The sequence below is a fragment of the Callorhinus ursinus genome, unplaced genomic scaffold (assembly GCF_003265705.2).
Source record: "Callorhinus ursinus isolate GAN/ISIS: 27379988/994484 unplaced genomic scaffold, GSC_fseal_2.0 scaffold10, whole genome shotgun sequence".
In the NCBI taxonomy this organism is placed as follows: Eukaryota; Metazoa; Chordata; class Mammalia; order Carnivora; family Otariidae; genus Callorhinus; species Callorhinus ursinus.
In genome coordinates this window covers 58349902-58377006 of record NW_027397072.1, presented here as the reverse complement: position 1 = coordinate 58377006, position 27105 = coordinate 58349902, and the positions used below count along the sequence as shown (strand labels likewise).

General features: G+C 37.7%; 1 protein-coding gene and 1 long non-coding RNA gene across 4 annotated transcripts in view; one reads left to right on the top strand and one right to left on the bottom strand.

Annotated features, from left to right (window-relative positions):
• The window catches only part of LOC141373610 (uncharacterized), a 229928-nt gene extending 212888 nt beyond the window's left edge, over positions 1–17040 (bottom strand). For both annotated transcript variants that reach the window (XR_012379809.1, XR_012379810.1), the window contains exon 1: positions 16263–17040. This is a non-coding gene — a long non-coding RNA (uncharacterized lncRNA). The remainder of the gene's footprint in view (positions 1–16262) is intronic.
• Positions 17041–17208: 168 nt separating this feature from the next.
• The window catches only part of UGP2 (UDP-glucose pyrophosphorylase 2), a 70596-nt gene continuing 60699 nt past the window's right edge, over positions 17209–27105 (top strand). The window contains exon 1 of one of the 2 annotated variants that reach the window (XM_025868597.2): positions 17209–17427. Coding sequence is in view for 1 of the 2 variants with exons in the window: in XM_025868596.2 (XP_025724381.1) it covers positions 18381–18399 (19 nt within the window). In the remaining variant the exon portion in view is untranslated. Of the gene's footprint in view, positions 17428–18010; positions 18400–27105 lie in introns of those variants that run through there. The other variant, XM_025868596.2, reaches the window with a different exon arrangement.

The window sequence follows — 27105 nt, the reverse complement described above, 5'->3', positions numbered from 1 at the left end:
TTTGATTTCTACATAAAATTCTATCAAACTTGTGAAGTTAAAAAAATCCACCTAAGGGGCACCTTTGTGGCTCAGTCAGTTAAGTGTCCAGTTCTTGGTTTTGGCTCAGGTCATAATCTCAGGGTCCTGGGATCTAGCCCCACATGGAGCTCCCCACTCAGCAGGTAGTCTGCTTGAGATTCTCTCCCTCCCCCTCTCCTTTTGCCCCTCCCCCCACTCATACTAACTCCCTCTCTCTCTCTAAAATAAAAAAATTAAAAAAAAATCCACCTAAGGTTTCAATTGAAATTAATTTGAATAGATGGATCAATCTTGGGAGACTTGTCTTCTTTATAATATTGAGCCTTTCTACCAGCTTATATTTCTCAATATATTTTTCATTAAAGTTTTACAATTTTCTCTATAAGGTCTTGCCTAATATCCAAAGGATGTTCTAATTTTTTTCTTGCTATCACAAAAAAAATCTCTTAAAATGTTATTTCTCTAGTTGTATATAAAATGTATTTAAATTTTGTATATTAATCTTATATCAGACACTTTGGCAAATTATCTGATTAAGTCTAATGATTTGTTTGTAGAATTTCTTGGATTTTTCTATGTAGACAATCATCTTACCTGCAAATAATGACAGTTTTATTTATTCTCTTCCAATCCTTCAACTTTTTTTCTGTTGACTTACTGTAGAAATTCTTCCTTTACTTACCTAACTATTTCTGTGTCCTCACATTAGATGTGTTTCCTGTAAATTCCATTCAGGGGCATTTTATATGTTTTTCTTAATCTAATAATCTAAACTAATAGTCTCTCTTTTTCAATTTGTGAGTTAGTCCAAGTGGTATTTATTAAATGTTTACTAATACATTTGGATTTATTTCTACCATCTTTTTCATGCTTATTTTCTCTTTTAAATTAAAAAAAAATATCTTTGGGGCGCCTGGGTGGCTCAGTTGGTTAAGCGACTGCCTTCGGCTCAGGTCATGATCCTGGAGTCCTGGGATCGAGTCCCACATCGGGCTCCCTGCTCAGCGGGGAGTCTGTTTCTCCCTCTGACCCTCTTCCGTCTCGTGCTCTCTATCTCTCATTCTCTCTCAAATAAATAAAATCTTAAAAAAAAATTATCTTTAGGTTTTACATTTTAAAATCTATTCTTTTTGCTTATGTCTATTGTATTAAATAAATTTTCTTTATTTGTCTTTCCCTCTGTCTACTGCATCTTGGAGTAATACATCCTACATATATTCCTTTTTTCTTAAGATTTTATTTTTAAGTAATCTCTACACCCAAAGTGGGGTTTGAACTCACAACCTCGAGATCAGGAGTTGCATGCTCTACTAATTGAGACAGCCAGGTGTCCCAATCCTATATATATTCTTAGTGATAGCTTTAATATGAACACTTAAAGTCTAAAGTTGATAAATATACCTACCTTGATCTTGAATAGAACAAAGACCTAGCATAGTTTTTCTATGATTACCTTATTCTATTGTACATGTTATTATCATTAGTATTTTAGCTGTATCTTGTTTTTGTACTCCCTCATGAGTCATTATTATTATCACTGTTTTATACAATTAATACTTGTTCATATTTTCCCATGTATTTACCTGCCCCATCACTATTTTTTTTTGTATCTCATTTCTTCCTTTTGGCATAATTTATTTAATAATGAAGTATATCCTTTAGTAGGGATTCTCAACTTTTGTCTCTCAAGTTATAGTTTAGCTAGGTATAAAATTATAGGCTGCCAGTTATTTGCCCTTACTACTTGGATTATATTATTCCATTGTCTTTTGATTTATATTGTTGCAATTGAGAAGTCAGTTTCAGTCTAATTTTGTTCTATTTTTGTGGTAAGTTCAAGAATTTCAGGACAGATCAAGGAAGAGACAAGACCATGAGATGACAATAGTGCAAATAAGGTTTACTAGGTGGCAGCTGGGCAGGACCACAGGAAAGAGGAAGTCACTCACAGCAAGACACTATCCAGAGATAGCCGCATGGGGCTACCATTCAGAAGGGTAAAAGGACAATGGAACTTCCAAGGAGAGAGGAATTGGAGAGGGGGCTTGTGTGTCTAGGATATATCACTCAGTAGCACGGTGGGAATCTCTGGGTCAGAGAGCTCTGAAGGGCAACAGCAGTTTGGGTTCTTTTACAGCTACAGAGTTTGTCTTATCTATGGCTAGAAGATGTTGGGTGCAGTTTCATGGGGTACACCTAGAAGGCAGGATCTAAATATTAGAAATCTGCTTATTTAGGCTACACTTAAAGCAACTGGATGTGTAAAAACTTGGGTTGGCACTAGTAGGCTTTGCTCTCAGGTCCTAGCCTGCTGGGAATAAGTAAACAATATATAGGGGCCAATATAGAGATGCCATCTTGAACCCATTTATATAACAACTGGGTAACCTATCTTTTCTCTCTGGATGTTTTTAAGATCTCCTCTTTATCTTTATCAAGGTGTAGATTTCTTTTTTCTTTTTTCTTACCACTGTGTCTCCTGAACTTCCCAAGAATGTTCCCAACTCAAAGTTTTTGCATGTCCTAGAACTGCAGCTTGGAAAGCAATTCTTTCAGATATTTTTTTGGCTACCTTCCCCAATTGGTCCAAATCTCTGCTCAAATTATTTCCTGATCCCAGCTTCAAACTTTCTATCTCCTGCCCTCCTTCATTTTTCTTCATAGATTTTATTACTGCTTCACATTTCATTAAATATGTATTCATCATCTTCCTCCTTTCCCCAAGAATATATACTAGCAAGGGCAGAGACTCAGTTTTATTCACTGCTGTGTCCCTAGTATCTAGAACAGTACCTGGAACAGTAGGTACTTAAGTATTTTTTTATTTGACAAACTAGTGGCCTCTCCTCCATGCTTTATTCTTTCCTTTTTAGGGAGATGAATTCTTTTCTGTGTATCTAGGCAGATGGGCCAAATATTGCTGCCCCAGAATGATACTTTTACTCCCCAAGTGACCAACACAAAATGATCAGTATTTCTGAGTTCCAACTCCAAATTCCTAGAAGAGAAAATCTCACTGGTACAGGTTGGGTCAGTAGTCTTTCTTTGGTCCAATTAGGTATATACAGCTAGGTGGCAGGTCACAAGGTACACAAGACAACAGAGATCTTATCCAAGTGGAATAGAAGCTTTTAGAAAAGGGAGGGTCTAAGTAAGCAGATACTCAAAATTGGTCTCATATTTGCTTTAAGGGCAAACAGGAAAATTGAAAGCCACCATAGAAATGCAAGCAATTATAGTGTTCACTGTTAGATAAAACACTATTACATAGAATCAAAATAATTTGCTGATTTAAAATCATCTTTAGCATTGGCTTATAGTGTGACAATATTTTAAAATTTTGATTTCTCTTGCTTTATCTTCTTACTTAATCCATTGCCTAGACTTCTAACACCTTAAACTCTTGCCCCTGCCCCAGCCTTCCCTCCCTTGAGCCTTAAGTAATCTTCAAAACTTATTGTTAACTTTTCCTTTCTTAAGTAATGGAAGATAGCCTATCATTTTGTCTCTCAAAAAAATTGCCTAATAATTGCTTTTGTTAGGAAATAAACCACTTTATGTTACAGAAGCTTATGAGTTTGTATTTTTTATGTATTAAAAACAAAGAAAAAACCCCCCAAAACTAAAGATATATATTTTAAATTATAAAAGTAGTACATGCATGAGTTAAAAAATTCAAACACATGAGTAGAAAAATGAAAGATAAAAATGTAGCCCAATGATTGTCCACAGCCTAGTCCTACTTCCTATAGCACTTTGTTGACCAGGACCCAAGTGGCAAATACATTTTACACACAGACACACACCCACACACAAAGTGATGAAAAGTTTCATCGATTTTACTTACCCTTACTAGTGCAATGCAACTTAATTTTTCCTTTTACCTTCTTTTTCTAATGTAGGTTGTAACCCACTAAATTGATTTCATTCCCACAATTTGAAAAAAAGTATCCTAAAGGTAGCTGTATCACACTGTATTTCTGATAGTTATCTTCATAACTGAAAACAATACATACATACTGCTACATTTTGGTTCAACTCCTGACATTTTTTTTTTTGATTCCACACTGAAAATGAATAATAAGAATTTAGCTCAGTTATATTACTCTTCATTTTTCTTCCCTTGGTCTCCTCTTTGAAATTTTTATTATACTACAGTAAGTTCTATTTGTTACTTTATTGCTTTAAAGAATATACTCACACCTCTATTTCTTGATCCACCCACTTCAGAAAGTGTCTCTTGACTCCTTTATTATGTAAGATTAATATATTTTGCATCCTTTCACTTCTCTCCACTTACCAACTTCCATTAGCTCTATCACTACTTTTACATTGTCAATATTTATATTTACTGTTAGAATAATCAAGTCTTCCACATTTTATCTTTAAATTTAATTTGAAAAGTGAGGGTTTCTTTTTCAGCATCACCATTTTTAAAATCTTATTCATTGCTGAATCAGGTAGTATGAATAAACTCATGAAAAGGGAATCAAACCATGTTACTAGATCTGCACTTACTGAAGGAGAATGTTCTAGGTGTAATGTCAAATGGATTCTTTTTTTTAATGTGTCCATTGATTCCTCATAATAATGTCACATTTTAGTTTGTTTCATCTTTGGACCATGGCTTACACAATTTTTTGCCTTTGCTAAAGATTCCACTTGTCTTTCTTTAGTGTTGATGACAGGAGAAGCATAGATCACCCTATCATTAAGATTGTCAATGTTTTTAATCATACTATTTCATAAAATGAATATACTTCTTTCTTAAAGACATTCTTCTAGATCCTTCTTTCTGTTTTACTATCACTGATTGCCCTGGGGCCCTAAATATTTGTGTTCCTGAAATATCCTATTACTAAGTTCCCATGTTTCTATCTTGAGTTCTCTTCATTTTGCTGGAACATTTCCTTAGGCATTTCCCCCCTGAAAAGGCATAGGAAGCCCCCCCAAAGAAGGTGAAAAGATCCCTAGTTTGTCCTCACCCTTGAATGTTTTGATCATAGAATTGTAGGTTCGAGTCATTTTCTCTCAGAACTTTGAAAGTATTGCTCCATTGTCTTCTAAAAATCAATGTTGCTGAGAAGATAAATGGCAAACTTCAATCTACTTCAATTTTCCCATCACTCTACTGCTCTTGTAAAGGTAACTGACAATCTCCACTCACTTGACTCTCTTTTCTGTCCTCAGTTTAACTGAGCTCTCATTATTGACCTTTTCTAATACTCTTCTCTATGGGCTCTAGACCATACAACTATCCTGGTTTTCTTGAATAATTGGCTACTTTTGCTTTGTCTCCTTCACATGTTTTTCCTTTCTCCATATGACCTCTAAATGCCAGAGTTCCTGTACCCTCTGTTCTATTCTCTATGCCTTCTCCCTACATGATCTTATCCATTCTCATAGCTTTAAAAACTATCTGCTGACAATTCCTAAATTTATAACAGTAGGCTAGACTTCCTTTCTGAGCTCCAGATTCACATCTTTAAATATCTACTTAACATCTCTCTTGTATGTCTCCCAGGCATTTCAAACTTAACATGACCAAAATGGTTCTCTAAATCTGGATCTCCCTCAGCCTTTACCACCTCAATAAATGGCCCTGTGATAAACTGTCCTCCTTGACTCTTCCCTTTCGTTCTCTCATGACTCCTCCCTCCTCAATGAATTCATCACCAATTCCCGTTATTTCCACCTTCAAAATATATCTCTATACTCTTCTAAAAATGTCAATTAGAAAAAAAAATGTCAATTAGATCATGTCAATTCCCTGCTTTAAATGACTGAATTGCTTTTCATTGCATTTAGGATAAATCCAAAACCTGTACAGCCAGCTCTACATGTTTGATTCCTCCCATTTCTCCAAAGTTATTTGTCTCTTGCCATCTTTCACTTGCTTATTTCCTCACTCCACCCTCCTGTCATCTCCTAGAATACACCATGCTCCTTCTATCTCAGAACCTCTGTACTTGAGGTGCTATCTAGCATACATTCTCCTTAGGTCTTTACATAGTTGATTTTTTTTTCCTTCAGATTTTAGCTTTAATGCTCAGGGCTTCCATGTTAACCCACACATAAAGGTAACCTTCTGGAGGGCACAGTGTCAGTTGGATTTTAACCTCCATAGGCAGAAGTCTAAATGCTACCTCTCAGAAAGGCTTTTCTTGACCATGTTACCATATTAATGTTCCTTGTTATTCTGGATCACAGCACTCTATTTCATTCATAGCTTTTTATTCAATCTGTAATTATTTAACTAATTATTTTATTTATTGGTTTATAGCCTGTCAGCCTCACTTAGTATACTTCTCTGTTAGGTTCACCATTATAAACCTGCAGCCTACCAGTGTCTGGTTCATGGTAGTGTTCAATGAATATTTTTTGAATGAATAAGTGAATGAAACCATGCTCTGGAACTTCATAAGAATGTGAAAAAGAAAATGGTTTGAGTTATACAGTTTAGTTTGCCCTGGACACATTTCATCTGAAAACTTGTTTCTTTTCACATTTTCTTTTACCATTTATTTCTACCCCTTGAATTTTTCTGTTCTGTTTCCCTAGAAGCTCTTTTTGACACATCATAGGATTGCCCTAGAGTTGGTGATATGTCAAGCTGAGTGCCAAGAGGTGTTAAATATCTCTCATTTTAAAGAAAAGCCTCAATGATTAGAGCTTTGCTACTCCCAACCAGTACCCCAATCCCCCTTCCCCATCTATCCCAGGTCTATGACTAGATGATTGAGGAAGGATAGTGAAAAAAGAAATTGTCAGCATTTTTGTAGGCAAGAGTGCAGCATCTTTTCCAAAGGGAGCGGGGGAGTGTGTTTCCTACCTCCTAAACTCAGTGAGGTATAATGACTGAAAATCACTTCTCACAAGAAGGGAAAACCAACAACAACCTCAACTATTGGGTATTTTTGAAGGAGAGGGAAGAGTGAAAATGCAGGCATACTCTCCTCTCCACTGCAGGTTCCTGGAGTCACAGGTAAAGCCTGAGTCAAAATGACTGGAGAAGGGGAAGATGAGATTTAAATGGGACATGAAATTGGAATTTCAAACTGAACTACTAGAGTCATGAAAGCCGAAAGTAACCATTGTTGTCAAGAGGCAGGAAAGGGCAATTTGACAGGTCATGACTGAAGAAAGTGTTTAGAAAAAAAGAATAGTTTTATGTTTGTGACACTGTTCCAACAGTTTAATAAAATGGACATGGGTGGATGCTGAAATTTCTGGATTGATATACGATGTCATAATTTTTCTCTAATATTTTCTATTTTCTGACTCTTTGTTGTATGTTCCAGGAATCCTTGAACTTTACCTTTCATCCCTTCTACCAAATGGTTTAATTTTAGTGATTACATTTTTAATTCCCAAGTATTATCTCTTGTACTCTGATTGTCACTTTTCTATAGCTTGTTCTTATTTTATGTTTATAGTATCTTTAAGTCTCTGAATTAATCTTCATGTCCTTCATATTTAGGCTTTCTGTTTTATCATTGTCCTTCTCTTTGGTGCAATTGATTTTCCTCAAATATCTGGTAATTCTTGATTTTCTGTATTCATCAATAAGGGACCAAGTTGATGAATATTGGTGCTGGAATATCAGTTTTCTTTCTTGTTAGATAGATATATGCTTTAAACATGACTTTTATTTTTATTACACAAATACCTGTTCATAGTAGAAGGAATAGTACATAAAAATAATTTTAAAAAGAAAGAACAGAAAAGAAAAGTCACCCATGACCTTACCACCAGAGGTAACCATTAATATTTTGGTGTATTTTTATCCAGTCTTAGATAACAAGCAAGCAAGCAAACTTTTTTTTTAAACCAAAGTTTGTAAAAACTGGCCTTACTACATATATTTTTTAGCTTGTTTTTCCCCACTTAGGATATAAGGAATATCATTCCATGTCAAAATGTGTATATATATATATATATATATATATATACACACATACATATATATGTATGTATATATATATATATACATACACACACATTACCAAATGTCTTTGTCATAACCTATTCCCCTGTTAGTGACACTTGAGTTATATCTTAATTTTTACTATTAAAACAATGCAAGACATATCCTTGGAAACTTGGAAGTATCCAATGCATCTTTAAAACAATATATTTTAAATTACGTTAAAAATGTATTTTAAAATAAAAGCCTATCTTTTTCCACTTAAAGAATTTCAAAATCTCTGAAAAACAGATCTTTAAGTTTAGGGGTATTGATCTTTCTCTTTCTTTCTTTCTTTCTTTCTTTCTTTCTTTCTTTCTTTCTTTCTTTCTTTCTTTCTTTTCTTTCTTTCAGAGAGAGAGAGAGAGAGAGAGAAAGATGGACAGAGAGAGAATCTCAAGCAGGCTCCACACCCAGTGCGGAGCCTGACGTGGTGCTCAATCTCATAACCTTGAGATCATGACCTGGCCAAAATCAAAAGTTAGACACTTAACCAACTGAGCCACACAGGCACCCCTTAGGGATACTGATTTAACCAGGAAAGTGATCAGAAGAAATCTCTTCCTCAGAAGGGTTTGGAGAATAGAGTTTAGATGTGAGAAATGAGTGGGCTGAAAAATATAGTCCCAGTGTACAAAGATTAAGGGCAGTTCTGGGGTAAATAAGGAGTAAATGAGTGTGATTTGATTTTTCTTTGACACTACATTAATGAGTCTATCAGTCATCTGTGCTGTGAAATAATACACAGTATTGGATCTGGCTCAGCGGGGTGAATGATTATTTTATGGTCTTATCTGATTCACTTATGTGGCCAGTTTGACTCATTAGGCAGTCTGACCAGAGCCTAAGATGGACTCCAACACATGTCTGAGAGTTAGTCCTGGTTGGTCTAGGGGGGCCTCAACAGGAAAATTTCTACTCCATGTGGCCTGCCGTTTTCCAATAGGTTAGAAATGGCTTCTTCATACATTGATCTCAGGGCAGCATTCCAATGGGGAGACTAAAAGTTGAAAAGCTTCTTGGGGCTAAGATTAGATGTCACATAATATCACTTCTGCTTCATTCTATTGATCAAAAACGAGTCACTAGGCCAACCAAGACTCAAGGGTATGTTGGGAGGAAAAGACTCCACCTCTTAATGGGAGGAGTGACAAAGTCACATTGCAAAGGTGTGGGGCACAGGGATGGAAGGAATGGTGGCCATCTATGCAAACACTCTATCACAACAGAATTTGTTTTGAAATGCCTCCTTTAGTGTTCTAAAAGTAAATTTACAAGTTGATCATTTGCCATCCAAAACATGATTCCTAAAGAAATAATAAGGAACATCTAATATATACCTATACAGCATTCTATAGCTTTTAAATTCATTCATAAATATCTTATTTGATAATTCATTCAACAAATTTCTTTTCAGTGACAAACACTATGATATGCTCTGGGGATACAAGATAGATAAAAACTTCTTGCTCTCAGAAAGTTTAGCATCTATGTAGGGAAAATAAATATTTAATATGTAATAACAAGGAATAATAACTTGAGATTAATGGATTAATGTTATATCAAGGCAATATAGGAAATCATTAATTAAAATCATCATCATCACTCATACTCTGCCAACAGTGAATGAGATGATCTTTATGATAACTCTGTAAGAGGCAAGACAGGTTATCTGTTGTTACTCTCATTTTTAGATGAGGAAACTAAGTCTCATAGAGCTAACCAAGCTTTTCAGGTTCTAAGTGGCAGAACTCAAAAGAAAAAACAGGTTATTTTCCAAAATCTGTTTTTTCCCAGTATACTCTTTTGCCTCCTCAGAAACCAACATGAGTACCTGAAACGGAAAAAATACCAATCAATCAAAACAAACAAAAACCTTATATGATGGTACATATTTTGTATGGATTCTTCTCAAAGGACTTCAGTGTTTACAGCTTTAGGGATTGATCATGTAATATGTAAGATACCTAATCTAGTACACCTACCTATACAACAAGCAATTCTGTTTACTTCCTAAATCTCTTTGGATCCTAGATGTTATCATTTGGGTGCGCTAGGTTGAGAAAAATCCATTTAAAAAATAATACCTGAAGGGGTTCTTTCATATGACTATCTAAAGACAACAAAAGGGATTAGATGAGAATGACTAAACTGAATTACCACTATAGAATGAACTATACTACATCCAGTTTACTAAGCAATGAACTTAATCAGGAATATATATATCTTGGCCCCAAATTCTTTTTGGAATAAGGATGTAAGTAATTAATAAATATATGAACATATGTAATATATACCAATATACATACATATATATATGTGCACACAAAAATTTCAAATAATTACCAGTGTGACTTTAGCATTGTTTTATTCCTTTTCACTAGGAAACTGGTAAAACTCTCAAGTTAACATGGCTTAAAGAAAATTTTGGTCTATCTGGATCCTTATTTTTCTTTCATTGTCCTGGTAGTCTATTTGTGGCTTTATCTGGTCTCCATCCCATGCTGGTCTGTGTTAGAAAGATATCAAACAGTTTAGTCTCTGAATCTATCTGTGATGCTCCAAATCCAGACAGTAGTCTTCAATAAGTGTACTTCTATTATTTCAAAAATCTCAGTTTTTGTTACCATATAGATCCATGCAAAGCCAGGACTTCAGTAGGTTTGCAAACATCTAATGTTTTCTTTGTTAAACTCTGGTTGAAAGTCACTGATAATTGAGAATGGCCTCTCTCAGCACTGTTCTGTGCTCCAAATTCTCATTTTCCTAGTGTGCTGCCCAGCAGTGGTGGGAGGGATAATATAGACCAGAATTTTCTAATTCAATGCTTTGAATAGCTTATAGCTGTGAAGCATGACATTGAGTGTTTAAGGCCTGGGGCAGGCCGTTGGGACCCCCAGGGCTGGTTGCCTCCAGCTGCTAGCAGCCTTTATCAGAGGGTGGCCCAAGAGAAACAGAGTCTCTACAGGTGGAGTGGATGATGAAAAACATAAAGTAGTTCCACAGGCCACTTATCCAAAGTGAAGAGAAGTATGCTCAGCAGCTGGCTGCTGAAGTAGATGTCCAGATGGTAGAGTACTTCCTTGGCTGTGTTTAGCACATCACAGCCAGCATGGAGCTTCTGGATGGTGCAACTTTGGTGGCTCTGAAACTCTGACTTCACAGACATCAGATACTTTTGATTGTTTGCAGCTGATATGTCCTTTTAATGGCATCAAAACTAATTTTGGTCTTACTGATCCAACAATGTGTGTGTTTTATAAATTAAAGCTTCATCATTATTTAAAAATAATTTGCTAGATAAAAGTTCAGCTGAATTAAAAATCCACTTGCCTTATCACATCAAATTTCATCATTGTGTTTATTAATAGAGTTGTTAGATTCCTTGAATATAATTTAATCCATTATACATTTTGAATGGTTTCTAAAGAAATGGTTTTAAATTTTTTTAAAAATCTATTTGTACAACATTTCTCATGATTGGTGACTGTGTTCCCTCCCTCTGGCTGCTGAAACAAATGACCACAAACTGGGTGGTTTATAATAATATATATTTATTCTCTTATAGTTCTGGAAGCCTGAAATCTGAAATGGGTTTCTCTTGGCTGAAATCAAGGTGTCAGCAAGGGTCACACTACATCTGGAGGCTCTAGGGGAAAATAATTTCCTTTTCTTTTCCAGCTTCTGTGGGCTGTCTTCATTGCTTAGCTCATGGCCTTGAATCACGTTGCCTTTTCTCCACCTGCCTCTATCATCAAATCACTTTTTTCTTCTGTCTTCAAATCTCTGCCTATGTTTTATTATTTTTTATTTTACTTAATTTCTTATGTAATCTCCACCTCCAACCTAGGGCTCAAACTCACGACCCCAAGATCAAGAGCCACATGCTCTACTGACGGAGTTGGCCAGGGGCCCCCTTCTCCCTACATTTTATAAGGACACTGGTGATTACATTTAGGGCCCAACCAAATAATCCAGGGTAATCTCTCCATCTGAAAATCTTTAATTCAGTCGCACTTTTGAAGTCCCTGTTACCATACAGGGTGACATTCACAGATCCCAGGGGGTAAGAACTGGTTATCTTTGAGGACCATTATTCATCCTACCACAGTGCCTATCAAGACTTTGAAGAGATTATAATTTGAAAGTCTTGATCAGAAACTATGTGTACTTTTTCAAGCATAAAACCTGACTCTAAAGGTTATGTTCATGCAGGCAAGTTCAAATTTCTCAATCAAAAATTTGAAAAGATTTTATCTCAGAGTTTTATGCAAGTTCATTATCTAATAATTCCCCTATTACTTTGCATTTATTTTTTATTTTCATGCTTTTATTATTTAAAAAGCAATTAACTTATCACCAAGTCCAAAATGATGCCCACAAATTCCCTCTAGGTTATCTCAGGATGCCACACAAATATCATTTTCTCTCTGTGCTGTGATGAGGAAAAGGCTGGGAAATATAGCTCTACTAAGTTTAGGAAATTAATACAAAAGAGAAAACAAGGCCAGGGTTTTAAGTGAGCAAAGTCTATATCTCTTATAATAAGAAGTCAAACACATACTGCCTAAAATCCAGGAACCAAAAAAAAAAAAAAATGGCACTAAAAACATTTAGAAATAACTATCAGGTATATAGAACTGTCAAGAAAAATGGTTGCCTCTGGCATGCAAAGATGGAGTAAAGAGAGGTAGGGCAGAAGAGTACTGCTATTCATTACGAGCATTTTGGTACTGGTCAGATTTTTTTTAAAGATGTGTTATCCTTATTGGAATTTTTTTAAAAAGTTCAATTAAAAATGGTACCAAAACTTAACATTAATATACCACATTTTTTCTGTGGTCTTTTCTCTAAATGAAATGACATTCCTCTTCCTTTCCACTCTAGAGAGGGAAAAACACTGTTACTTTTTATTCCCTAATCATATTACCCATTTAATGACATATAATTACCCAATTATTTAGGCCTTGTCCAAAGAACAGTCCTGAGGATCTTCTCTTTAATACTTAGAGTGGTGGGTGTGAAATGCTCAAAATAAATTCCCCGAGACTAAGGGAACAGAAGTTCTTTATCCTTTCCTTCCCAGTGGTGGCACTGGCAGGAAATTTAATAAGCTAGACCAGAGGCAGAGATGTTTGGAAAACCATCAAAAGACATTTGATGGAATGCACAACAGGGAATCTTTAATATGGTTGAAAGAGAAAGAAAAAATAGGATTAAACTGAATACTTTTCTATTTCACAGCTCTTCTCTATGAGGATTTCAAAGTCAATAAGTAGCCTCATCATTTATACATATATCACCACAGAAAAACAGAATGTTTATCTTATGAATTTAGAAGCGATGTATTATTTTTTAGTGAGTCTTTTATATTTCTGAATTATGATTACATAATGATCTATGTTTACTAAAAAACCTGAGAGAATATAGGTTTTTTTCTTTTATGGCTACCTACTCATTAAAGGAAATGACTCCTCTGCCTCTATCATCAGGGGGGGATGTGGAGATGCAGTTTGGCACATGAGTGAGATACAACAATTTCATGGGCATCATCATTTCTCACCAACACTCTCCTCTGGGCAACATGCAGAACATAGTAGGGACAACATAGTAGGGACTTACCCTCTATGCAACTTTCAAAGGAGAATCCAGAGGGGAATTATTGATAAATGAGAACAAGATAATGCATGTTGCAGTTAAACTGCATTCTTCTGAACCTGGTGACTTTTAAACTACTTAGAAGATTTATCAACTCTTAATTATCTGTAATGTGAGACAACACTTTTTTAAAGCATCTTAGTTATTTGAAATAATTGCTACTGTTGTGATATAAAAGTTAAATAACCTGCAAATGTAATTTAAAAATCATACTATGAATAAATAGGATATGTCATAATTTAAATTCACAACTTGTTTCAACAAACTTCCTTATTCATTAACAACAGGGTGTTGGCAACAGGAAAGAATGAAGTCTTTCTCTTCCTCAAGTAATTGGAAACACCACTCATTTTTTTAGACTACTCATTCATTAGTAGTAGTTTGTCTCACAGATATTATTTGATATCTTTTTCCAGTTAACACTGTTTGGTTACCTTTCAACTAAAAAATGCCCTATTGTTAGATCTAGGCAGTAACTGGCAAATTCCTAACAGTGGCCCCTTTTTTCTTTTTCATGTGGGTGGCCTAGGATTTAGATAGGTACAGATGGGAGCCAATATTGAATGTGCACAACAGTCTAGTGTATAACTGCTGCCTGGTTTCTTGGCTAAACACTCAGGGCAGGACATAGAAATTTTTATGTCTCTGACATGTTCTCTAAAATTGCCTTGCTTTATTTTCTTGTATGTAGGGGATGGAAGTAAGATAGACAAACACACACACACACACACACACACACACACACACACACATTCCTGGTCTGTACACTTATTTCATACTTTAGCAATTTCTAAACCACCTCTTACTGGATAATGCTCACGTTGGGAGTTAGCAAAACTTACTGTAAAGTCATCAGGGCATTGCATTTGCTGCTATTATTCTTACACTTTGGCCCAAGTTCACATTCTAGGTAGAAGTAACTAAAACTTAAAAATTCTTTACCTCTAAATAGAAATTAAATTTTAAGAAACCTCTTTTTTCCTAAGATTTGATTTATTTATTTATTTGAGAGAGAGAGAGAGTACAAGAGAAACATGAACAGGGGTGGGGTTAGGGGCAGAGGGAGAGGGAGAGGTAGAAGCAGACTCCCTGTTGAGCAGGAAGCCTGATACAGGGCTTGATCCTGGGACTCCAGGATCATGACCTGAGCCAAAGGCAAGCACTTAACTGACTGAGCCACCCAGGTGCCCCTTAAATTTTAAAATCTTATTTATTGGTGGCACTAAACTGGTCATTCAGTATACACCTCCTGAACGCTTGCTATGTACCAGGCACTGTGCCAAGCACTAAATCTAAAAAGCCATCTCATTCCAAATTACCCCTGCATACACAGTCCTTCCCAGGACTCTATCTTCATCCTCCTTTAGAATGCCCCAAGTTTCTACAAAGGTTTGTTTAATCTATAAATCTATCTCTCCATGTTACAGATTTCTAATGATAGATATATCAACATTATGCACCTTGAAGGGAAATTCCACAGTAGTGTATCATGAAAAAAAGGATTAAATACGCATACACACACACATACACCAGTGGTCCACTGCCATGATCTTCCTTTCCTATCCCCACGTCGTTATCTGACAAGTGAGGTTATTTCTAGTGGCTCTAGAGGAAGTGGGAGGCTCTTTTACAAAATATTTGGGAGCTCGAAACGTAAGTTTATTTTATTTTTTTAAAGATTTTATTTATTTATTTATGAGAGACAGAGAGAGGGTGAGAGAGGCAGAGGGAGAAGCAGGCTCCCCAAGAAGCAAGGAGCCCAATGCGGGACCCAATCCCAGGACCCCGGGATCATGACCTGAGTCGAAGGCAGATGCTTAACCATCTGAGCCACTCAGGTGCCCCGAAACTTAATCGCTGTATAAGGAAATTCCATTTTACAGGGCACTATTTGAAAATAATACTTGGGAATATAGCTTCTAGAGTGCTACTTCTCTAAGAGCTAGTCTCTGGGCGATTATGGACTTAATCGTTGAAGACAGGTAGTTCCTTTTTGGAGATTTCTTGAGGCAGCAAATGTACAACGTCCTTTGGTACTACATCTCAATATTTAATCACTCATAAATCAAGATGTCATTCTTAGGTATTACCAAATGCTCTTGCTGCAATTAAAACTCACTTCCTCTCTCTTAACCTTCTATAAAGGTAGAAAATAACAGATCATCCTACTTACAAAAAAACCTTGTATAAATTAAAGACTCTTCATTGCCCTTTATCTTTTGCAGGCTAAGCAACCTATGGGGCCCAATGTTTTGGTGGCATCTTATTTTGGTATTAATATTGATTGATAAATACTATTTAGTGCTGCTATAATTTCTCTACATCACACAAAGGAGGCGGAGATTCTGATTAAGACTGTGTCTCCAAGTGCTGTTATTAAAATGTAGATATCTGGGTTTTAGACATTTCTTTGGTTTTATTTGGGGAAATCAGTTTTATAGCTGAGGTCAATCTTTTTCGATTTCACATAAGAAATATATTACCAAGGACTGTTGCTCTCTAGCATGACAAATCACTGGCCTTTTCGGTGTTATCTAATAACATTTCCATATGAATATGTGGCACTAAATAATTAAAGTTTGTTTAGAGACGAATCATTAAAAAATTCTCACTTTACCTTGGTTGATTAGTGTTGTCCAAAGCCTCAAACTCCTAGAATTACTTGGTTTATTGGAGGCCCCTAAGAGAGCGCTGACAATTCATCTGTCCTGACGCAGGCTGACTGAGTCATGAAGGAAAGTGAGATACACCCATTGAGTCTTACAGGTGTTGGCAATATCAGATGTGATTTAGCGGGCGCTGGGCTGGCCCACTCGCCGTTCCGGTTCCCACGCCACTGCCAATGTTCTTTTCACATCCTCCTTCCTTGTGGACATCAAGAATATTAAAGGTAAGCATCTCGAGGGGTAACATTCATTTCCACTTTGATCAGAAAAGTAAACGCCTATCACAGCAGAAATCTCTGCAGGAATAGGTACTGGGGTGTGGTGGTTCTAGTGGCGGAGCCTTCACTTGGCACTTTTTTCGACGCCCTAAGTCCCTCCTTCTGTTTGTGGGCCCCACACATCCCACTGCTTAGTCCTTGACGCACCTTCACCCTCCCTAGACCAGGAGTAGTGAGTAGAGTTTGTATCTACTGAGAAGGGCCTGGGCTCGCTCAGGTAGTTGCCCTGGGGCGTTCTGGCTCTATGGGCCGCTTAGATATCTATCTTCAATCCCTGGTAAACCGAAACATTTTAATGGACTACAAAAATAACCACTCGTGCTTCAGGTTCTCTCCCTTGCTGAAGTATCTGCAGAGGGCTAGAAATTTTACTGGTCCCCGTCGCGGTAGACGCGGCTCCCACAAGCTGATCCCAGGGTCCCGGCTCAGCGCCCACCTCCGCGGGGCTCCCTCGGGCCGCAGACGCCCCGCCCCCTGCCACCTACGCGAGTCTCATTGGTCAGGCCCTGCGTCCGCCTCGGCTCCTGACTGGTAGTTGTTCCTGTCCGTATGAGCTGCGGGGACATTTCCGCATTGAGCAGGGCTGCTCCAAATGGAGGGGGAGGGGAGGTGTTTGGGAGGAAGTGGGGGCTTGGGGTGTCAGAAGCCGGCAGCTAGGTGGGCGCAGGGGGTCAGCAGCTGGGCTGTGACCGCTGGCGAGGAGTTCAAGTTGTGCATGTGTGAGGGGAGAAGGGGAGAGAGAAGGGTGCCTCAGAGGTGACATTCTCTCAGCCTGCGATCCTTCTTCCCGGGGCGCCATAAACGCCCCCAATTTCCCAGCTGCTAAAAGAAGCGGAAGGTGGGTCTAGGTGGCGGTTTGGAGAGGCGGGGACGGGCTTCCCAAGACCCCTCAGGCGGGTGTTTTCCTCTGGAAGATGTGTAAAGCTCCTCTCCGCGACCCGCCGTGTGGCCCGGGAGGGCGAATTTGGGGTTCGGGGCCCTCCCGCACACCTGTTATCAGGCTCGGGTTGGCATGCAGTTTCTCCCCTCGCAGATGGACCCTTAGTGTTTGCTGCGGGGGAGGGGCGATGTGGCCTTCGGCCCCTCCCGAGAACAAGCCGCGGCAGAATTTCGCCACTCGCTGCTGGAAGGGGGCGAGCTGGAGGCTCCGGCCCGCGGGCGAGCGCGCGGAATTCTTGCCACCTCCTAGTTCCGGGGTGTTTATTGGGCTGGTAAAAATGGTTGCGTTGCCCCTCTTTGCGGCCTCACCCGCCTCCCGGACCGTGCTTGGGCGCTGGCAGCTGTTGACCGGGGTTTCCCGGGGAACTGGCCCGAGGCTGGACGGCAGGGAGGGGGAGGGGGTGGGGGGCCGGGTGCGGCCGGCCAGTGTCTGCTGCGGTCCAGCCCAGGAGGGCGTGGGGACCCGGGGGGCGGTGAAATAGCCGTTGTAGATCCTCCTCTTTCATTGATGAAATTTAAGTTCGTGTGATTTTACCTTTTCCGGGAGTCTCCAGTTGGCCCGGGTTTGTGTTAGGAGCGCAGTGTAGATAGGAGTTCCAAGCGGACTCACACTAAGTTCCTGTCTTTTTGGAAGTGGAGGAGGTTTTCCTGTTTGTTGGTTTTTTTGTTTTGTTTTTTTGAGGCAGTTTTAATAGCTTTGAATAAATACTCCCTTAAGTGACTAAATATAGGAAGGGGAGAAAGAACACGTCGGTTGTTAAAGCAGGGGAGGAAGACAGAAGACCTGCCCTATAGCGTGGCTCCTCTAGAAATTAATATATACACATCAGAGTATTTTAATAAATCCCTAAAATGTCGAGATATGTACAAGGTAAGACACCCCCCCCCTTTTTTTTTTCCTCCGGGGTTGCTTCAGTCGGGAGGTGGGTGGTTTGGAAGTGGAAATGTTCATTTGAGACACTATTTGCGATACCCATTTCCTTAAATTGACATTTGAGCTGCTTTGAGCTGCTGGGTTGGCATTTTGGACACGTATAATTTATAGCCCTGTGTTCTGCTGGGTTTAGTTCTGCCTCCCTGAAATCAGGTCAGTAGCACTCTGGCTCGCTAGGATAGTGGCTGTAAATGATAAAACAGGATTTTGCCTGCTGATTAACCCCTGTTCTCTTTTCCTGGTGGAAGTCAAGGTAACCAAGTGTGCGCGAACGGGAAGGGAAACTGGGAGGGCTGAGGGAAGGTAGGTGGGTTTTGCCAGGACTGTTGGGGAAGCTTTAGTGTTCTCTGCTTCTGCTCCGTTTGTGTGTACGTGGTTGGAGTCTCAGATTCAGTTATTGCGAAACCGGGAGTAGCCTGTAGAAACTGGAGGTCATTTCAGCAAGAGAAATGACTTTGCTGCATTGCTGTTTATTTTTTCCTTCTTTGAAATCTGGAAAGATTAAGGTTTCTTTGAAACTTGAAAATTGTCCTCTAAATTTTACATGTCTATTAAAAAAGGGTTAGCGAATGCCTCTGAACTGAGTTAAGCGTTAACATCGCTTGTATGTCTGTGTGTGTTGGTTATACACACTGAAATTGGTCTACCTTAAATCTGTCACTCAATAGTTTTTAGCATAGGATTTGCCTTCTTGTATGCAAGTAAACTCTTCTCTTGAAGACCCGAGTGTAAAGGCTTCAGCTATCTTGCTGAACACACAGCTAGTGAAAGTTCACAACCACTTAATGTGTCTCTCAACAGATGTACTTAAAAAAAGAAAAGGTCAGTTATGGCCATTATTTGATCTTAGGAATAAAAATGCCCTAGTAAGTTGTATATCATTTTATTAACTCTTCTTTGAGTTTTGTATAATAGATTAAGAGTTTTTGGCTGCCTGTCTTATTATAGAAACAGATGGGACACTTACGCCTGCCTCCTTTAGCATAGCACTACGCTCAGAAATGTCACTTGTCATTAGACTTTCAAATTCATGTTATAACTTACATGTGGTGAGAGAGACTTTTTATATTCTGATTGAAAAAATGTCTCAGTCAAGAATGGAAAAGCGAGGTAACTTAATTTGCTGGTTTTGTAACAGCAACAAAATTAGCAGAAAGCTGCTTTTGGCAAGAATATGCTAGGGAAAAATGGACAAGTCACTTCTCTTTAAGTTAAGACTATTACACTTCAGGTGTTCCTTGTAGTTATGCATTAGAATAGCTTGCATAGGTGGTGTGTGTTGACTGATTTCACAGCCTTTGCTGTTAATGACTGTCTTCAGGAGATTCAAAATCCACGTGGCAGTACCTAAGAGTTGCTATGTATATCCCTTTCCCTTACCATCTACTTTTTTAAAAAATAAGCTTTTTATCTTGGAATGCTTTAAGGTTTATAGAAAAGTTCCACATTTGTCAAAACTAAGACATTATCATAGGTACATTACTATTAACTGAAGTGTTATTCATGCTACTGTTCCATGATTGAATCCAACATTGCATTTAGTTGCCATTCACTTTTACTTTAAATGGTAGTTTTGCTTTTAAATTAGCAGTTTTGCACAAAAAGATGATACCCCTCCCCTCCAAATTTAACATGATTGTGTTCCTGTTTGTCATTGTTTACATTTTGTGCTTCAGGTGTAAGCCCTCTGTATGTTTAATTAACTCTGCTGCTGTTACAAATGATAAACCTAATTGGCTAATTCAGCTGTCTCCACAGATCAGTTTTCAAGTGTAAGGTTTGGGATTTTTGTCTTGGAATTTTTTTGTACCAGATCAAATTGTTTAATCTTTGCTATATCACTTACTTATATTTCTACTCATTGACACTTAGCTCATGCCATTGAAGAAAGATTGAACAAATATTAGGCCTCTAACTGTTTTCACATGTCGTCTCATTTAAGCTTCACAAACCCCTAAGAGGTAGATTTTTACACCTTACAGCTGAGGAAATTTAAGTAGCTTGCCCAAAGTTCACAGCTGGTAAGCATTGAAATTCATATATAAATGTGTCTAAAACCCTTGTTGTTTCTAATACCTTTCATTGCTTCTCACATTAAAAACTTATCCAAATGGCTTGTTTCTCCAGCTAGACTGTCAATTCCCTGTGGGTAAAGATAATATATCTCTGGGGGAAATACAGTGTCTTGAAATGGTGGATGCTCCAAAAGAATTTGTCATGGATGACAAATGAGAAACTCAGCATTTTCCATGTTTTATTTAGTAAGTTAGCCTACATTTTTATTTTCAGCTATAGTTTTTTTTATAACACCACTTAGATTACATAAATGTTATAAAGATAGAAGCGTTTGGATTTAGGTTTGAATCCTGCTAACAGGTGATCTTAGATAATAACTTTTCTGAACCTCAGTTTCTACTTATATAAATATTGGGTACTAATACTTTGCCACAGGGTTATTGAGAAGCTGAAATGAGGTGAATTATATGAGTGTCCCAGTCACATATTAGATGGCCAGTGAGTTTTGCTTTTCTTTCTTAAAATGATGGTGGCCATACAGATAGCATTGCCACCATAAATATAACCACATGTCGTCAATAGAAGTAAATAGAAACAAGGCAGGTATGACCGTTTTTTATTTTCCTATTCTAAGTTTAGTGTTTAATCCCCCCAGCACTTGGGAGTTGATATATTTAAAAAAAAAAAAAAGTGCAGGGGTAGGAGGGGGGAAGCTTGAATGGCGATATGAATACATAATTGGTGACAGTTTTCCTTTCAGTCCAGTCAACAAAACAATTTTTGAGTGCTTACAGTGTGCAATACACTGTATTGAGATTTCATGGGCATCTTATAGTGGGCACTTGAAATTCAGAACATCTAGGTATTATACCTGTGTGTTGTGTGCATGTGTTTTTGATTGCCTGGACAAGATTTGGGGTTGCTATACTTGGCTTGAATCTCTTCTCCCAAAGCTAGGCATCTCCGTTCTCAAGCACTGAGACCAATAATTCATTCGGTAGAAATGTTCAATTAATAAAAATGCTTAGTGTTGATAGGAGCACTCTCAGTATATATTCCTTGGCCAAACGAAGGTTTAACTTTCTTTGGGCATCTCCCAAGTCTGTGTTCCTCAGGCACTTAAATATCTTTCTTACAGGAAGACTCTTCTTTCCTGGATCTAGGATATAATTGCCTAGCCGTTGTATTCTGCCGTCAGGTCACCTTCTGGCTGCACCTGTGAAATTACTTTCCATTTGCTAGTTTTCTCCACTCCAGGGGTTGTTGCAGGGCCCCCAATTCTAAATAAATGTGAGTGCTAGCTGAGTGAGAAGGGATTCCCTGTCACAGTTGGAGGTACTAGGGGTCTTCGGCTGATGTGACTTTGCCAGGTTTATCAATGGGTACCATTTGGGATTTTGCTTTTTAAAAGTTCTGAGAGCTATGGGATAATCTCTCTCCACATGATTTGAAATTTATAAATGGTGCGGGAAATGTCATCTAGCCAGCTAGGATCATGTTATGTGCTTATACTGTGATAGTAGAGGGACTTTTTTTGAACTGCTTTTACTAGGCCATCATCCATTTAAATTATATAAAAATGTCCCTTACTATTCTTAAGTTGAGGTACTTTCTTATATTTCAGGGGAAGACATTTGAGTATCTCTGTGTCACTTAAAAAATATTTGAGGCCCATCGACTTTCCCATTTGTTGGAATTCTCTTTTTATGACCTTTTTTTTTTTTTTTTGTGATTCCTGCTTGGTAGATGGCAGCTAGCCAAGGAGGATTAGCTGAGCTAATTTTAACTGGAGGGGTCTCAGATGAATATAGGGATGAGATGCATTCTGGGGCCTGGTTGTGGAGGTTGGGCCTTGGCCTGCTTCTTCTCAAATCCTCAAACTAAATTTAGCTTTTTGCTGATTATTTAGATGACTAGGATGCTTTTAGCCCAGGGGGATTGTGACATGGTCTTCAGACAGTAGTAGAGGGGGCAAAGCAATGACTAAAGTACACTCCTCATTTTCTAAAGATATGGCTTAGGATTTATTATATTCCTAGAGGGAGGGGGACTTAGTTAAATTAGAATCACAGTTATAAATGGAAAATTAGAAGAAATAGAAAAGAATAGTTGAGCTGATGAAAACTTTGTTTTCCACCATGGACTTTGTAATCTCTATGGTTAAATTGCCTTTGTTCTTGATAACTGGGTGTTTCTTCTAGTAAGATGGGTGATTTTCATTTGTGAAAGCCTACTAAGAAAAGAAATTGATAGGGAACATTAGAGAAATAAGAAATCTTAACTGGTATACTTCTTGGAAGTGCCATTTTAATATTCTGAAGATAAATTGAAAAATAACTTTACGAGGAAATTACTCTAAAATGTTTGAACAGTAGGTGTTTTCTTGTGATACTGCTACACAGAGACCTTTCTCTGTGTATGTGTTATTTTTTTTCATAGAAAATTGTAATTATGAATTGTAACTTTAAAATAATGGGATACTTAATTTGTGTAAGGAACATTAGTTGTCCTAATAACAAGAATGTTCTAGGTAAAAGAATAATGTACTGTGTTTTCTATTTTCCACCAAATCGTATTTGGTACTTTTATGTGTAAGTGCGGGTACTAGGAGTTCTCAGAAAGTCGGATACATCCATTATTGAAAAGTTAATATTTGAAAGTCAAACTAGCTCTGGATTATCTGTAAAAAAATGAATAATTAAGAGTTGACTCTACTAAGTTTCCATAATGGGATTTCTCTTGATATCCAGAATTTATGCCAATGGAGAAAAATCCCAGCATTATTAGAATAAAATTTGGGAGAGATCCTCTGAAGGTTTGGGACTTGGTGAATGAGGAAGTATGATTCACTTTACCATCATTTTGATTGCTTGGAATCTCTTTAGAAGCTTGACTTTTTCTAAAGACTTGTGTCCTTTTGACACAGCTTATGTTTTCTTTTCTAAACTATCATATTTTGAACTTGGCATAATAGTGTTTGCATTGTGGACGTCTTCATCTTGGGTAATTTGATAGATTGTTCCAGGCACAATGACAATTAATTGAAGCCATATGTCTTAGGCTTCTAAAATTCTTCTACCAGGCATGCATTTTTCTATTAATAACTTTTAAATTCTTTGAAAGTTAGCTTGCCAAGCTATCAAAAGAGAACTAAACTTTATGTGTTTGATAGGGCTTAAGTGTGAGAAAGGATAATACTCCATTTGAAAGCTGTTTCCCAGTTATTGGTGATGCAGACGTCTCTTTTAGTTCATTGCAAAATAATTGTTTAGGGCTCAATTTCTGCCTCTGCCAAAAGTCCCATTGTTTATTTTTCTCAGTTACTGCCAAAAGAAATCGATTGTGCCCCCAAACCATTTTGACAATTAAGGATTGTTTTTGAGAACCAAGGAGAAATTGGCTATGTTGTCTTAGTTAACTTACATAAACAACAAAATGTTTTGTTTTCCAAAACATTTCAAGATACTTGTTAATTTTTCCTATGCAAATCAAGAGAGTTCCGTGTTTCTCTGTGATTTCACTTGTATCTTTTAAAGAATTATTCAGTGTATTCATGTACATGAAATAGTCATATTATGCTTAGTCCACTGTTTAATAGTCACCAAAGTATAAAAAATACTACTCTAGGGGATATTCCCTTTAACAATAACTCCATTGCTCCTTGGCCACAAAGGTCTGCAGACAAGTTGTTTGGAGTTTGCTTTCCTCTGGTTGCTGCTCTGGCGAAGGCTGATGTGATGTTTAAACCCTGCCTAGAATTTTAAAACTTCGAAAGAGTGCAGGAAAATGGAATAACACAGTTCTGTGCACTGTTTTAGGTTCATTTATGCCAGTGATAAAATGCTTAGCCTTGGTAATAAAATATTTAGAGCATGCATAAAAACTTTCTTTGATTTTTTTCATTGCCCAGCAAACAAACAGTATAGAGGGAAAAGGTGAAGAGCGTAAAAGGATGCTTATTCTGGTATGTAGTTTTAATCTCATTAGTAACATCACATGTAGACATAGTTGGGTTTTTGCATGTTTTCATTCAGGCATACTCCTGGAGGTGACAAACCATGTAAAAGCACTATAACCAAGAAAGGGGAGACCTTCCTTCAGGAAGGAGAAGCAGGGCACCAGGGTTTGGATTCCAGCTTGGCACTGCTATGGTGTCCATAAGCAAGTCAGCATGTCTGGGGTGCTGTTTCGTCTCAAAGATAAGAGAATAGGACTCACTGACCTTAAAGCTTTTCCAAGCTTAGAATTCTAGTTTTATCTAAATGTACATATATCAAATTACAGGGCAAGCCTGCCAAATAATTTTTTGTGCTTGATGATGATGAGTTGTATCTCTTTTTCTTCCTCTCAACAAATGAGTGTTCTAGGCCCCTTGGCATGCCTTCTTATATCTGTTAAACTTTAATGCAAGGTAGTATTATTTAACCATTTGACACATCTCTTCTGAAAAGTTTTCCAGAAGTGATACTTTTTTTTCCCTTAAGATTTTAAGAGCTACTCTGTTGTATGAGAGCAGAATTAATCTTAATTATTAATGAGAAATCTGGTTTATGTGTAAATTCTAACAGTTAAAAACAGTTAAGTTAATTTAGGAGGTCATTTTGTCTAGGTTGGCTATCAGTTTGAAATTTGACAACATATCTGATAATTGACTGATAAATCAGCCTCTTCTTAAGAAGCCTTGGGGACTTCCAAGGGCTCAAGACACAGTCCGTATTTTGCTTAGCCCTGCTTCCCCATGACCATAATTCCTGGCTCTTGAATACTTTCTGTTTGGCCTTATCAGATTCTACCTTCACTAGACTGGACTCTACCCACTTAATGCATTTCCACCACATAGCAGTATCATAATAGGCTCTTATTTATTTAATAAACATTACTTGAATATTTGCTATGTTTCAAGCTCTGTGTTAGGCAGTGGGAATATAACTTGGGCAAAATAGACACAGTCCTACAGAGATTATAACTTGGGAAAGAAAGACATTTAATAAACTTTAAAAAGCATGATGTTATAAAGGAGAGATAGAAGAATCATGTGAGCAACCATGCTTAGTTTAGAAAGAGATCCAGGAGGATATTATGTTTTAACTGAATTCTGATGAATGATATATATTAGTGACTGCTCAAGCCACTAATATGAAAATATAAGTCTTGATCTGTTATTTACATATTATCAGGTGTCTGCACTGTGTCAGGTGCTGAGGTAGGTGTTGGAAAAAATTTTTTCATGTCTAGCACCTTTGAAGTGTTGCATACAGACATCTAAGCAAAGAGTTAAATTTTAGGGGCTGTTTGATATAGTACAGAGGCAGGAATGGTTAAAACCCTCACATTAAAGGAGTTGTGATAGAAAGGAAGGCCTCGTTGCATGTTCAGAAGCTACTACCTAGAACATAGAACATGACCCCCAAAATAGCAGAAGCTACTCAAAATCGCAGAGTTTGAGCCTTTGGGGGCTGAGGTATTAGCCTGGGATGATTTCTCATGATTTTGGAATTCATGCTGGGCCACTAATTTCTAATTTTTTCCTCTTCATTTCTGCCTGCCCTGCTCTAAATATGTTGAATGACACTTGAGATGTGTGTTTTGGAACAATTTTATAATAATTAAGATGCTTTTAATTTCATGGAACAGAAAAGTACAAACACTGTTGGCTTAAAAAACAGAAGTGGGCTGTTCCAGAGTTGGCTAATTGAGTGTAAAGACTGCATCAGTCTTTCCTTCCTTCTCCTCTGCTTTCTAAAGCCTGTTTTTCTCATTCTTAGGTTAGCTTCCCTTAAGCTCCCCAATGGCAGAAGAAACTGGAGGTGAGGGATGGGTGCATATGTCCAGGGGTGGAAAAGATACTGTTTCTTTCCATGTGTCTCTTTTTTCAGTGAGGAGCACCTTTCTCCTAAGTCCTTTGGCAAACTATGCCCTCCGTGGCTCACTGGTCAAAATCATATTATGTTTCATGCTTAAACCAATCTCTGGGAAGACTTTAGACCAATCTGGGCCTGGTGCCATCTCTGAAGCACATGGCCTTGGGGCAGACAATAGGTGACAGAATAGCATTGTGTATGGAGATGAACGATGTGCATGGCTCCTACAAATGTATTAAGTGGAGTATAATCTATATCAGAGCTACTCAAAGCAATACAGGTAGCATTCACTTACTAGAAATGCATATTCCCCCCACACCAACCCTACCTCCAGAGTCAGAATTCTGGGAGCTTGCCCAGGAATCTATGTTTTAACAAACCAAACCCTCCAGGTGATTTGTATGCACACTGAAGTTTTAGAAACACTATTGAGATACCACAAATGAACTAAGAAATTACAACCTTTAGGCATTCTTCTCTAGCACTTTCAGTAACTTTGGCTACTCAAAAAGTTATTTCAACTTGTTTTTTAAGACAGGTCTGGCTAAGGAATTTGTATTTGTTTCTCATCAAATGCAAATCCCATCAATGAAGAAAAGAAGTGATGTGATTGGGGTTGCAGTTTAGGGAGACCAGTCCATTCTGCTTGGTACCACCAGATTAGAGTGACATATGGGCAGACTGGTTAGAAAGCTGTTGTCATCATGACCAGGAGAGTGAAAATGAGAGGGAAATTAAAGTAGCAGCAGTGGGAATGAAAAGCAAT